Raw genomic sequence first — 15,121 nt, 5'->3', positions numbered from 1 at the left:
AAGTTAAACAAACTATTCAAATTAACATATTTTTTCTTATTTGTTTTAACTAAATTCATCCTTGTTCAAAATGTTCATATTTGTTGCGTGTTGTGGTTGATTTGTTTTCGCTAAATGATTTTTAACTATTTAACAGCAGTATAATACTGTTGCAGGTATTTACGGTTATAATTTTTTTTTCTTCTTTGACAATAAAAACAAAATTAGATATTTCATTGACATAGAATCTAAGATTGTCGTCGTACACTGAAAATTACACTCATTAATTTTTAATATTGCATGTAAATGTACATACTATATAAATTTATATTCGAGCAAATCAAAACAAAACCCTTATGACAAAAACCGCATTATTTCACAAGGGAGCTACCATTTGATTTTAGGGGGTAGGATGACAAATGTTCTATTGTATTTTCTTAATTGTTATCTCTGTCATGCTTTTTTTATTTTTCACTAATTTTTTGTTCTCCTTTTTTATAAGTTACATTAGTCATGACTTTTTAAAATTAATTTCTGTCATCGTTTTCTTCTTTGCAAGGTGTTTCATCCTTTTCGGTTTTGTTATTCAAAACTCCTATCCTTTCTTTTATTCCATATTTCATCCCAGCCCTCCATAAAATCAATCTTTAGGTTCCTAAGTCATCTATGGGAGCAGTTAAAGATCGAAATTGGTTTCAATTTTTTTTATCACCGAAGAATAAGATAAGTTACATCCGGAAAGAAGTTTAATGAAACGACAGAAACGTTACACTTTGTACATTTAATCGTTTTATGACTGTGAAAAAATGTGTCAGCATAAGAAAGTAAATTAAACTATTTGAATATATTCTCTGTTTGCAGATAATGGCTCAGAAAACTTTGCCAAACCCAAACCGCCGTCCGTTGGAAGAAGGAGATTTGTTAGAAATTGATCGAGGAACGTACAGTCATTGGGCAGTTTACATAGGTATGTTGCAACAAATTACCTCATCATAGATGCCAGGATTAAAGAATTGTATTCCATAATCGCGCTTTTCCTGAAAAAAAACTAATTAGTGAAGATGAAATCAAACAAATGTAAAACGGCAGATAAAGGGTCCGTGTAACACTTATCAATTCAAAGTTTTTAAAAGTTTTAAAATTTTAGATATTTGGAATTTTGATCAAAGTTTCAAAATATAAAAATTCCAAATTGTGTAAAAGTTTTGAAATTTTGAAATTTTAACCAAATAATTAAAATATTAAAATTCTAAATATCGTTTACAAATTTGATAGTTTAGAAATTTGATCAAACTTTTAATATACTAAACCTAATGTGCAATTTTGATTATTTCACTTTTTGAAAGTTTAATTTTTTAGATTTTTGATTGAAATATAAAAAAAGAGAAAAGGGGCGAAAAGAGGGTTACCTGTAAACACTGCTCTGATTCTTAGTTTGGAATAAATAGCTCGAAATATATCAAATCACTTTTTATAACAAAATAAACAATTAAAAGAAGAAGTCGTTTTTTTATAAAACATATTAGACATCACCTGGGATAACAGTATCCTGAAATTTTAAGGTTGTGCATCTTTTATAAAAAAAATATATCCTATCTAAACCAGCATCAAATAAATTGATTTAAATATTTGATAGAAAGATAGCGTTTGAGATAAAAAAAAAAAAAAAAAAAAGATAATTATAATAAAAAAATAAGAGCTTTTGGGTGTTTCCAGTGCCAAAAATTTAGAGGTAACAGTGAAACCAACGCGCAGTAGGTAAAATAGTATTATTCGCCTTTTTGACGTTCCTGATGAAGGTAGATCCAGAAAAGCGCTACAGTCGCATGCAACTTTAAAGTCATAAGAAACCTCAAATCAAAAAAAAATAATGCATATGTTTTTTTATAACTCAATGGATAGTTTTTTTATTATAAAACTTATGTACATATACTTTTTTCTGAAGAAAATTCTTTGATTTATTCATATTTAGAAGAATTTTAATTTATTTTGTTTGCCCCGACATATTTTCCGTATGTAAAGTGACCTCAGCGTGACCCATCTCGTAAAAATCCAGTGATCACAAAACGCATGGATGTCCCTAAAATAAAACATTATCTGAATTTACATGTTAAACACGTGCTCATTTCTATGCTTTTTTGTTGTTTTTTGTCGATTGTTGACAAACACTGAAACAGGTGTCAATCGTTAAACTTTGGCTTCAAAACACGAACTTTAATTACCTGCCATATTTTCACAACAGCACTGACCGATTGAAAAAGAAAATTGACGATTATACGAAATTTACACGAAAAAAAATGATAAATTAGTGCACAGAAGACTAAGTTAATGATTTTTGTATGCATTGGTTCAAGAATTGGAAGAACTTTATTTTTCACCGGTCACTCGTTTCTTATGACTTTAATTTTTTGTTTTGTTTTTTTATTGATTGCATGACGATAATATATTGCCTTTTATAATTGATTTCAGTTCCAAGTATACGAAAGGAAAACTTAATTTATGGTGTCACAATCAACGTTGTGCTAGGCGTGCTTCAGCAGGCCTCTAGTTAAAAACAGTGTACAGGGTTGCGTTCAATATCGTAGCGGCTACGTAGTGCTACGTATATTTATGACTATTGAACGCGTACAGCTAGCCGAGTTTTCTGCATAGATATTGATAGCAGCTTCGTAGCGGCTACGTAGCTGCTATGGTATTGAACACGCTCCTGGTTCAGTGATGGTGCAGTGATGGTTCAGTGATAATATACGTCATACTAACTTAACTACGAAATATAACAATGAGCTCAAATTAAAATCATACAAAACTTATAAGACCAAAGGCTCCTGAAAAGGCGCACAAACGCGGCGGGGTAAACATGTTTCGTGAGATCACAACCCTTCCCCTATACATCTAGCCAATGTAGAAAAAACAAACCCACAGCAATACACACAGTTAAACGCACTTTTAAAGAAATCCAAGTCCCATGTCAGAAAAGGAAACAAAAGAATCTAATCAAAATGACAATGATAATAAATTAATAAAGGACTACTATATATAAAGATAACAGTTACTGACAAATGCTAGCTCCGGACCTCAATTAAGCTAACTTTAAGATAATAACTTCATCATATGATTAACGGGCTCCCTGTTGGATTTTTTGCTTATTTAATCCTGAACACTCATGAAATATTTGTCACTGGCAACCAAAAATGGATAATTTAAAATAGGTTGTTCCTGAACATTTGATAAATTTAAGTTATCTATAAACAAAATATTTAATAAATTTATATGATACATATGTAAAAGAGAACTTATAAATAATTTATCCAAAAACAGCTTGTGTTCATCTTTAAAAACAAAAAAAGTTGTGCATTTCTGTCGGGAGGAAAAATACGTCCACAAATCGGAATTTCGAGCAAAGATCTTAAATTTCGGCCTCGTTTTACTCAAAAAGTAGCACATGAAGGTATATTTTTTATCAATATTTTATTTAAGCAGGTAAAAATAGCCTATATTCCTTAAAGGGAAGAAATTCTCACCGTCAGAAATAAACTGTTCATGGATATGCCCTTAAAATGCACAAGTAACAATTACGGAACAATGATATCCCTTCAAGCAAATAAAAAATCCATTTCCTTTTATTTTCTATTTGGAAACAGCGGTTGGTCCTTTAGGGCCCATAATGGATATATTATTGTAAATGCGTATACTTTGTACAAGCATCAGTCCAAACGTTGTCTCAGGATGCAACCATTTAACTTCAAAATTGGGGATATGGTTGTTTTGTCGAAGTGAAGAAAAAAAAAACGCGCTGAGCGCAAACGATTTTATTTTAAGTTTTCCATCGCTAGAAATCAAATTATTTGGTTCAAAAGTTAATACTATAAGGCATGGGGGATATCTGGATTCAGAATTTTTTTTTTTGTCCTCTGCTTCCACAGATTTTGTTTTCTCCAGCAAATTGGAGATCAGAATATATTTATATATCGGATTCCCAAAAAGATAACTATTTATCACTGCATGATATAAACTTTTTAAAATGATTTTCAATTTCCAAACGCCGACACATACAAATTGATAGATGGGCGATTAATGTACAGCGGCAACTATTACATAAATATGAAGGCTGAAAATAATGTTTATGTTATACGTTTATGATATGAATGTATACAGCGTTTGCAAAACCAGAACAATTAGTTGGATGTTAACGAATTTATTTGGCCCTTTTAATTTTATTTGACTTTATTGGCCTTTTTAACTTTATTTGATTCGATCGTTACTGATAAGGATTTTGTAGACGAAACGCGCGTCTGGCGCAACTTCATATTTTACATTCTCGTATCTATCTATGGTGACTTTATGTAGACTAGAACACACCCGCGAAATCGCGGGCATTCAGAGCGTAGTTAAAAGTATGTAAAGTGTTGTTGGAAGAATTTTTGTAAAATATTGAAGGACTGGAGAATTTCAGCAAAAGTATCATAAGTCATAGGTTATTGGGGACAGGAAAATGTTTTTTTATATCCCACCTCCTTTATTTCCAAAATTCCCAATTTTTGGTTTTCTATCAATTTCAATATGAACATAATACATTGAGTATGTTATGAACATTTAAGTAAGGAGACTGTAATTCAGTGCTTGTCGTTTGTTTATGTGTTAAATATTTGTTTTTCGTTCATTTTTTGTACATGAATAAGGCCGCTAGTTTTCTGGTTTGGATTGTGTAACCTTGTCAGTTCGGGACCTTTTAAAGCTGATTATGCGGAATGGGCTTTGCTCGTTGTTGAAGGTCGTACGGTGACCTATAGTTGTTAATTTCTGTCATTTTGGTCTCTTGTGGAGAGTTGTCTCAAAATGGCTATTATACCACATCTTCTTTTTTTGTAATCAATGAATTTTGTAAAAGATTCAATAACTGGAGAATTTCAGAAAAGGTACCAAAAGTTCACATGAATAATTTTAGCGCTTATCTGTATATTATGAACATTCATTACTATATAAATATAGTGTATTTACTTTCAATTTTAAGTTTACTAATCGATCCATGGTGGTCATTGATATAGTATACATGTATACAGACCCTCTCTATTTAATAAACTATGTGACCGCCGTGGATAGTAAACTTGAAAATGATAGCAGATAGAATGTCGGAAAAAGCTCTACAGAGCTTATGTTGTATTGTTATCCGTATAACCGACTTTAAATAAATCTTTTATGCTTTATGCTTTATTCTTAAAATTACAGTATATAGAAAAACGCAAACCGGAAGACTAATCAGACTTCAAATTTCGTCCAATGACGGGACATTATCCGGATGCCTTTTCTCTCGTTTTTCTCCTAAAATAACTTAATCTGAATAATCATATGAATGGATGACAAATGCGACTATGCACTGTACCTATAGGACACAGAGGCGTGTTGATTAATTTATTGTGGGAAGAAGAGAAGCGACACCAAAAATGAGGTCTTCTCGTTTAATAGTATAGATACCTTATAGCAGTATCCTGGCTCCAAACTACTAACATTGGTCTTACTCTGAATTTCAGCGTAAAAAAATATCAAAAACCTCCCACAATCCAGACTAGCACAACGTTCATTGCGACACCATGAATTCAGTATTCCTGCTGTACCAATACTTAAATCTGTAATCGTTGATACAAGGCAATATATGATCGTCATGCATTCGAAAAAGAATGAATACAAAAAGTCAAAAATTTACGACCGAAAAGCTTTTCCGGATCTACCTTCTTCAGGAACGCTCCAAGCTGAATATTTAAGGCCAACAATTTATAAAGAACAGAAATAGTTTATTAAAACGTTAAAGACGATCGTTCAAAATGTACATGGAATGATATATTCATCTGCCGACGTGATTGCAGAAAATAAGAAGTCGTAAAGCGTAACAGAAAAATTTTAAATCAAATGAGATAATACAACGTGTATTGAACCATTTTATTGCTTAAAGTTCAGTAGAATATATATATACATCTTCTTTTTTACATCTTCTTTTATATATACTCAACCTTACCATACTATTTGACCTAGTGCGAGTTGGTCAGTTTTTACTGTTACTCCTAAAATATGGGTGCTGGTAAAACCAGCAAGTAAAATGGTCAGTATCAGAGCCGTGCGTTTAAATTCTCTTCTTTTGAGAAATTTTTATTTTTGTCATCTAATTTTTCACCTGTTACAACTGCCTGTCTTTGGTTTTATGTTTTATATTAACTTTTAAGTATCAGTATGTCTTCATTTTATTTTGTTTCGTTTCGTTCCGCTTTTATTTCGTTTTGCAGTTTACAAGTACTCCTCTTTTCGCCCCTTTTTTATATTTGATATTTTAATCAAAAATTTTAAAAATTAAACTTTCAAAAAGTGAAATAATCAAGATTGCACGTTAGGTTTAGTATTTTCAAAGTTTGATCAAATTTCACTATCAAATTTAAAAACGATATTTAGAATTTTGATATTTTAATTATTTGGTAAAAATTTCAAAATTTCAAAACTTTTTACACAATTTGGAATTTTGATATTTTGAAACTTTGATCAAAATTCCAAAAATCTAAAATTTTTAAACTTTTTAAAACTTTGAATTATTAAGTGTTACACGGACCGTCTACATTGCGAGTTTAATCTCCCCAAATAACACACGGCTAAAACTGGTCATAACTTAAAGACAAATATGTCTTCTTTATTTTTTGACCTGTCGTCAGAATTTCGTATGGTCACATTTTTCTAAAAAGTCGTTTTAATGACTAGTAGTATATTGGAAAGTTTCAACCCCCCTTTTTCAAAATGAAAAATTGTGAATGTTTGCTTACATTTTATTGAAATAATTTTTTTTTAAGCTATTTTCATATGTCAAAATAATCTATTCAGTATTTTATTTTCTTCTAGTCTATTGAATTTGCTAAGTTTGGACTGTTTAAAATTGAGGTAATTTTAATTGCAAATTCAGACACAAACTTTAGTTTCTTCTTCAAAGTAGTAATAAAAATTATCCCATAATATGTTAAGCATATAGTAATTCATTAAACTAGTTACTGATAAAAATTTCAGAACCTAAATATGAAAAATAACATAAGAAATCAATGGAAAAAGATTGAAGTAAAAAACTTCAATTTCAACACGGAACTAAATCACTTGCCTTCCGTCACATTTTGTGTATTAGTCAATAATTTGCTCTCAACTGATATGTATTACTACCTCTTTCGCTATTATATACAATTTTTTTCACAAATTTGCTACAAAAGTTACACAAGAAAACATAATTGTTCCCCCTTTTAGAGCGAGAAAGCCTCTAATCTAATATTTAAAGCCGACATACAATTATCGGATGTTGTCCCTCATTTTCGGGTGTTTGTACGCGTTCTAGAATGCAGTCGTTCAACTGGAGCACTTGTATATTTTGTTGCAACATTTTAGGAAGATAAAAAAAAAAACTACGCAAGTTTGATTCAGATGAGGCCACACTTAAAAATATTTTGGTTTGCCCAAACCCTACCCAAAGGTTGAGATAGTGGGTAGGTAGGTAGGCATTTTCTTTTTTTTTTCAAAAAAAGAAATTGAAGTATCAGATGTTTATTAGTCTTCATGCCCATTTGATTAAAAAAAAACTTCTTCAAATCAGGACAGTAAAAGAATTTGAGTAGGCAGCTTTTTTCTGGGTAGGTAGCGTTTGGGCAAACAAACCTATTATTTTTTATGACCTGAGCGTATTAAGATTGTTTTATCCATGTCAGATAAATCTAAAGTTGAACTAGTTTCTCGTTCATCTTTCAAACTTCAAGCACTCTTTCCTTCTGGTTGCATTACAGAATACGATGCTGCTTTTAATAACTTAATTTTCGCTAATGACAACGATTTAATGGTGAAAAAAACCCATTCCTCATGACAAAGTTACTTGATAAATATCGATCTTTTCTTCCTACTGATTCTAATTTGAACTGAATATTTTACTTGTAGAATGCAGTCTCAACTCATTGATTTCTATAGAAACTCCGTTGTCAAACAACTTCAACAAGTTCAAGGCAAATCTAACATAATACTTAGTAGCAAAATAACCATTCGAAATCAGCCGCTAATCAATTGAAAACTGACCTCAAAATTTCAATGTCAACTGTAATAGACACAAATAACGGACATATATTTCATTCCGCTGCAAGTATACTTTGAAAAGACATCGAAACTCTACAGATTTCCACAGAAGAATACCTAACTTCAGATAAACTGTCTTTTCCTTTTTCAATTCAGTCAATGCTTAAGCTTCGTATTTATTGCAATTTATTTAATAGTTACTCGACGATACTGCATACAGCAAAGTCTATTCTCAGGAAATGGCACCAGAGAAATTGCGTAAATGCCCAAGGAAATTGTTGAGTCAATCGTTTATGTGGCCAAATTTGTTTTTACTCCTTTTTATTTAGAATTGGCTTTACAAATGTATGATGAGTCTGGTTCAAAACACCTTGTTGAAACATTGAATACCAATTAATTTTGTGCTTCTTAAAGTAAAGTGCGACGCTATCTAATAAGTGTTGCCAACCATTGTAATTGAGCGAATTCAAGATAGTATGTACGTACCATATAATGTTTCCCCAGCATCTTTGCAGAAAAGCATATGCATATTGATGTCATCATACCTTCATAAACCCACTTTTAGATCTCCGTTAAATCTTGGATAAATTGATAGGGATGGTTTAAAGCTGGTATTTTAGTAACAAATGTCTTCGGACTTCCTACAATACCTTGTCTGTACTTGAAAAGAAAAATCTGTGTGCTCAAAATAACGTGTTTGCTTTGAGCAGAACCTTTCATGTACAGACCTGTGTCCATGAGTGACATGTGTAGAAATATTAAAACATGTCTTGTGACGGTTGATGAAATGAAGATGATGGAGATTGATTTTATATGTAGCTTGTTACACTGGTACATACTGTCCCAGGTTAAGGGAGGGTTGGCGAGCCGTTATAAAAGTTAAACTCCTCCACATTCTTTATGTGTCTGTCTCAAGTCACGAGACTGTGATGCAGTGGTTTTCGTTTGTTTCTTTATACTATATTTGTTGGTTTCCTATTTATTTTGTACATTAATCGGGCCGTTAGAATTTTCGTTTTTTTTTTTTACATTTGTTTTTCTGGAATTGAAGACTATGCAGTATACATTTTACTAATTGTTGAAGCCCGTACGGGACCTATAGTTGTTAATTTATGTCTCCGTTGGTCTCATTTGGAGACTAGTCTCATTAGCAATCATATCATACCTTCTTTTTTTATATGGAATACTTTTGAAGTTTGTGGTTCGTTGCAAGGAAAAAAAGCGGGAGGTATAGGTACAAAACCTATAATGTAATAGATATTAACCAGAGTAAAATACACAATAACAGATAGTACTATGGAAGCAGTAATATTTGTGAAAAAAAAACAAAAGCAACGAGTAGTATATAAAAAAAAACCAGAAGTATACGCAAATTCAATGTGAGGTCATATTTGACTGTAGTGTTCTATTGCTTTGGTTTTATACCTCACCAAATATGATAGTTTAAAAAATAATTTTAAAGTATTGTCCTGCATGACACTTGATTTTTGCCTGAAAAAGATTTTTTTTATAAGGTGCTCTAAACATTTTTTAGAATGAAAACTTTATTTTTAAAGTTTTGTTTAAAAACGTCGTTTTAGCATTTTTTTGGATAACAAAAATCTGAATGATGAAGGTTTATGTAAAATAACCGACATTACTAAAGCCAAAACAGTAACGTTTGTAATAAGTTGACTTTAGAAATAAAAAATGTGACCATATCAAGTCCTGACGACAGGCATATTGTTATAGTACAAGGTTTCCTCTTTCCGATGGTCCAATGATATATTATATCTAGGTGTGTGTGCGGCGGGGAGATTAAATTTTAAAAAATTGCCTTCAGTCAACGCACTATTACGGGTATCTATCCGTTCGATTGCACATAATATTTTTTTTTAAATCATTCAATTTCCTTTTTGTACTTCGTTGGGTTTTATGTAATTTGTATTTTTTTCATATGATGTATCATTCTTTGGATTTAAGCAAATCACATGGTATGGTAGCAGGACTGTTTCTACACATACTTATATTGTCTTTATCAGGAAATAAAGAAGTGGTTCATGTTTCTGGTATTGGTGGACGAGTTGCGTCTAACTCAGGTCACTTACTTACTGTAAGTGGTGTTAAATTCAACAAAGCGGAAGTGAAGAGAGAACACATATGCAATGTTGTGGGCACCAGTGAATTAAGCATCAATAACAGTAAAGACCGCGGGAATAAGTAAGTGCAGCAACTACATTATACAACTTGATTTCAAAAATAATGGAAGAGAATATTGTGTTCGATTAAAATGGAAAGCTTATGAAAATATGACTTAAAGTTAAGTAATTGAGTGTTACCCATATCTACACATCTTAATTTTGTTGATTTATCATTAAGCATTTAAAGTTAACCTTTGTTTGTCAATTTTATTCCTAAAATAAGTTGTAGCGCCAATAGCCCTAATGAACGGACCAGTAATGAACGGCCCATTTAAACGTGCCTAATTTTAAATTTAATTGTTTGAGTAAATATACTGTGTATTCATTGTTTGTTTAAATTGTAGACATATTGTCCATTTTCTCACAATTTTGTCATCCTTTCGACATTCTTTTATTCCCTCACGGAATCACTGTTAATTTTTTTAAACAACTCTTTTAAAACATCGTCGTAGATAAAAAAAAAAAGAAAATTTTTTTTTACAGCCAGTGATAAGAATAAATGAATTAACTCCTTTTTCAAAGTGTTGTATGTAAACTATGTCAAAACACACAAGTTTCAGCAAAAACGAAATTGTTCCTCAGTTTATTAAAACTGGTTCCAGGAAAGAAAATGAGTAGGATAAATTCATCTTAGTTGTATTATGACTACAAACCTCGATTATCAAATAACAGTGTTTTTTTAAACATTAATGATTTGTAATAGAATGTATAGAAAAAATGGTGGCATACAGTGGAGATCAGTTCTAACCTCTCATAAATTCTGTCAGAATCTGTCAGGAGAACTGTTCTAGAACAGTATGTAGAACTGTCAGCCTGACACCTTTTAGTCAGTTCTGGGTTAGAACTGTTCTAGCTAGAACTGATTTGGTCAGTTCTACCTAGAACTGATTTGGACAGTTCTAGCTAGAACTGATCCTGACAGTTCTACCCTACAACAGTTTTAGACAGTTCTAGCTAGAACTGACCAAACCTTTGGTCAGTTCTACTTCTAGAACAGTTCTACGGTTAGAATTGATTTCAAATTATACGGCTAGAATTGATTTATAAATTCTCACGGCAAGAATTGATTTATAAATTCTACGGCTAAAATTGATTTACAAATTCTACGGCTAGAATTGATTTATAAGTTTTAAGAAATCTTTGTCTAAATATAAAGGCTTCGTCAAAATAGCGATTAAAATTATATAGAGTTTTGCTATTTTGCCGGTTTTTTTTCAGATTTATAATCGGCAAGAGAATATGTTTAACCCCGCCATATTCTGCATGTATGTGCCTGTACCAAGTCAGGAGTCCGTAATTCAGTGATTTTCTTTTGTTGATGTGTTACATAAATTATTTGTTTTTCTTTCATGTTTTGTAAATAAATTAGGCCGTTAGTATTATGGGGGGGGGGGATTATTTGAATTGTTTTACATTTGTTATTCCGGGAGTCAGGATGGCTTTTTATCACATACCAAAATTATCTGACCTCATTAACCAAATGTAATATCTGTTTACGAGTAGTTTTCTTACCTCGGACGGACCTGCTTAACAAAAATCTTTTGACCACATCAATCTAAACTGACATTATTTGCTTTCTTTCTGCAAATCTATATAGCTGCACAGTACTCCAGTTTTAATGTTAGGTCAAGAGGGACTGTACTATACAAGTTACAGCAATATTGGAAAACAATTTTGTTCGCATCAATTTATAGTGCCAGCATGCAGGAGCAGATCCAGCCATTTTAAAGAGGGGGGGGGGTTTTCAACCATGAGTAAAGGGGGGTTCCAACTATATGCTCCCATTCAAATGCATTGATCGTCAAAAAATTGGGGTTCCAACTCCTGGACCCCCGCCCCTTTATCCGCCAATGAGCATGTCCTCTTTTTATTCAAAATATTGAATCATAAACAAATATCAGTAGTTTTCATACTTCAGACTGAGTCGTGATATAAAATCTTTTGACCGCATCAACCAAAACTTACCATATTTGCTTTTTATTATGTAAAACTAAATAGCTACACAGTAATTCAGTTATAATTTTAGGTCAAGAGGGACTGTAGTATATAAATAACTACAATATTGGAAATCAATGACCACAATTTTTTTTCTCGCATCAATTGAGAGTGTCAGCATTTCCTATTTTTATTCAAAATATCGCATCAGAAACAAATATCAATAGTTTTCATACCTCAGACTGACTCATGATCATGTAACAAAATTATTTGTCTGCATCAATCAAAACTGACCATATTTGACAGCATCAACCAAAACAGACCATTTTTGACCGCATCAACCAAAACTTACCATATTTGCTCTTTTTTATGTAACTCTTATAGTCGCATAGTAAATCTGTAATATTTTTATGTAAGGATGGATTGTAAAATCATGAAAATACAAATAATAGAAATATTGGAACACAATATTACTGCTATCTAATTTCATTTGCATCAATTTAGAATGCCAGTATGTGCTCTTTTTATTCAAAATATTGCATCATAAAAAAAATATCAGTAGTTTTCATACCTCAGACTGACTGGTATAACAAAATAATTTGTCCGCATCAACCAAAACTGACCATATTTGTACTTTATTATGTACATGATGTCAATCTTAATAGCCGCAAAGTATATCACTTAAATTATATTTTTATATCAGGATGGATTGTTTAATATAAATGAAAGCAATATTGGAAAACAAAATTATGCTCCCATCAGTTTATAGTGCCAGCATGTCCTCTTTTTAATCAAAATTTTGAATCGTAAACTAATTTCAGTAGTTTTGATATCTCAGACTGACTCATGAATATAACAAAATTATTTGTCGGCATCAACCAAAACTGACCATATTTGACAGCATCAACCAAAACTGACCATATGTGACAGCATCAACCAAAACTGACCATATTTACACTTTGTTATGTAAATCTTAATATATATATAGCCGCATACTAAATCACTTATAGTAATACATATTACGACGGATTGTATAATTCAATGACAGCAATATCATAGCATGAATATTGGAACACATTGGCTACAAAAAAGTATCAGCAAGTCCTCTTTTTATTCTAAATATTGAATTGTAAACAAATTTCAGAAGTTTCGATATATCCATATATACGACTGAGTGAGAGTCATTTTAACAAAATTATTTGACCGCATCAACCAAAACTGAACTTATTTACACTTTATCATGCAAATATAAATGGCCTCATTGTAAACCAATAATATTTCTATGTGAGGACGGATCGTATGATAAAAATTACACCAACTTTGAAACACAATACACCTCATCGCTAATCCTGGCTGACCCGGCCTCTTGAACTTTTAAAGCATACAACAATCACTTTTCCATTGTAGCGTCAGATATTTTGTTTTATGACGTCCAAATTTCACGGGAACCTGTGTGATATCCAGTAATGGCAGACAAATAGCGACAAGGTGTATTTATACCATATCTAAGAATTTAGCGCGCCGTTATTTCCTCTCTGTATCCATAAAAATGAACCTTCACTAAAAGTGACTTTTTAACATGTTTAAGTCAGTAGTAAGTTCATTTGTAGTTTGTGGTGGTTTTTTTTTTAAACAAAACTATTTAACGGCATCATCCAACACGCACATGACTGATTCATAAACTTTATTATAAAGATAAAATAAAAAGTACATGTATGGGAAGTTCTCTTCTTGGAATACTATACTGTTAACAGGTTAATATAATTTGAAGAAGGCAAAGAAACATGCATGATTTTGTTTGTAGCGGAACGTCCAGGGGCAAATATTTCATTCATGTTCAGATCGAGTATATTTTTCTGAGTTCCAGACTCCCAGATATCATTTATAATCGTTATGGATAAGTCTGGCTAAATTGACGAGATGGTGCAAATGTATATATAGTTTTTTTACGTTATACAACACTGTTTTCATTAATATCCCATAATTCATCCACTGTACAATTTTCGTTTGAACATTTGTCAAAACAGAATCTTAAATGAATTTAAATCCATAGCAAACAAGGTAAATTACGATTAAAATTCCATGAATTAAATGCAGAGTTATATTTGGAAGAGACTGTTAAAAACGGGGAACGAACAAACGTATTAAACAATGATGTTTCCGTATGCAATCTTATAAAAATATTTCTCCGATGAGTTGGATAACCTCCTATTCACTTCGATATTTGTACATGTAACGTTTGATCAGTAAAAAATATAGAAAATCTGCTATTATATAGCAAAGTAATTGGAAGTGATTTATTTCTTCTAAATTCTAAAGTGCCCTTACTGCAGTGACGTCATTTAGAACTGTTCTACAGTCCTGACTGATTAAGTCAGTTCTGCTGACAGTTCTACGGTTAGAAGTGATTTGGACAGTTCTACCTAGAACTGATTTAGACAGTTCTACCCTAGAACTGATCCTGACAGTTCTTCCTAGAACTGATTTAGTCAGTTCTACATAGAACTGATTCTACCAGTTCTACTTAGAACAGTTCTAGGGAAGAACTGTTCTAGGTAGAACTGTTCTAGGACAGGTTAGAACAGTTCTATGACAGAATTTTCTGACAGTTCTAATGAGAGGTTAGAAGTGATCTCCACTGTAAGTGTATTAATATTCTTCACAAAAACCGTATTGGAGACTGAAACTGAAACTGAATTTGTATTCTAAAAGGAATTGTATCCGTTTATTCTAGGTGTCGGCCACCCAAAGAAGTTGTAAAAAGAGCACTCAGTAAGATTGGTCCTTTAGAATACAATTTATTGTGGAGCAATTGCGAGCATTTCGCATCCTGGTGTCGAAATGGATCCGCAATATCAAACCAGGTATTTTGAAAAAAATATAAGGGGTATAGATCAACATTAAAAGCCAAAAACGTGTGTTCACTAACACCATATGATAAACAAAAAGGT

General features: G+C 31.8%; 1 protein-coding gene across 1 annotated transcript in view; it reads left to right on the top strand.

Annotated features, from left to right (window-relative positions):
• LOC134697894 (phospholipase A and acyltransferase 2-like) overlaps positions 1 to 15,121 on the top strand; it is a 28,968-nt gene that overhangs the window by 5,407 nt on the left and 8,440 nt on the right. The window contains exons 2-4 of the mRNA XM_063560181.1: positions 841 to 946; positions 10,077 to 10,254; positions 14,905 to 15,034. Of these exons, the coding sequence (XP_063416251.1) occupies positions 844 to 946; positions 10,077 to 10,254; positions 14,905 to 15,034 (411 nt within the window). The 5' untranslated portion in view covers positions 841 to 843. The remainder of the gene's footprint in view (positions 1 to 840; positions 947 to 10,076; positions 10,255 to 14,904; positions 15,035 to 15,121) is intronic.

Source organism: Mytilus trossulus, chromosome 14 (assembly GCF_036588685.1).
Source record: "Mytilus trossulus isolate FHL-02 chromosome 14, PNRI_Mtr1.1.1.hap1, whole genome shotgun sequence".
NCBI lineage: Eukaryota > Metazoa > Mollusca > Bivalvia > Mytilida > Mytilidae > Mytilus > Mytilus trossulus.
The sequence above is the reverse complement of the archived record's forward strand: the minus strand, read 5'-3'. Positions and strand labels throughout refer to the sequence as shown.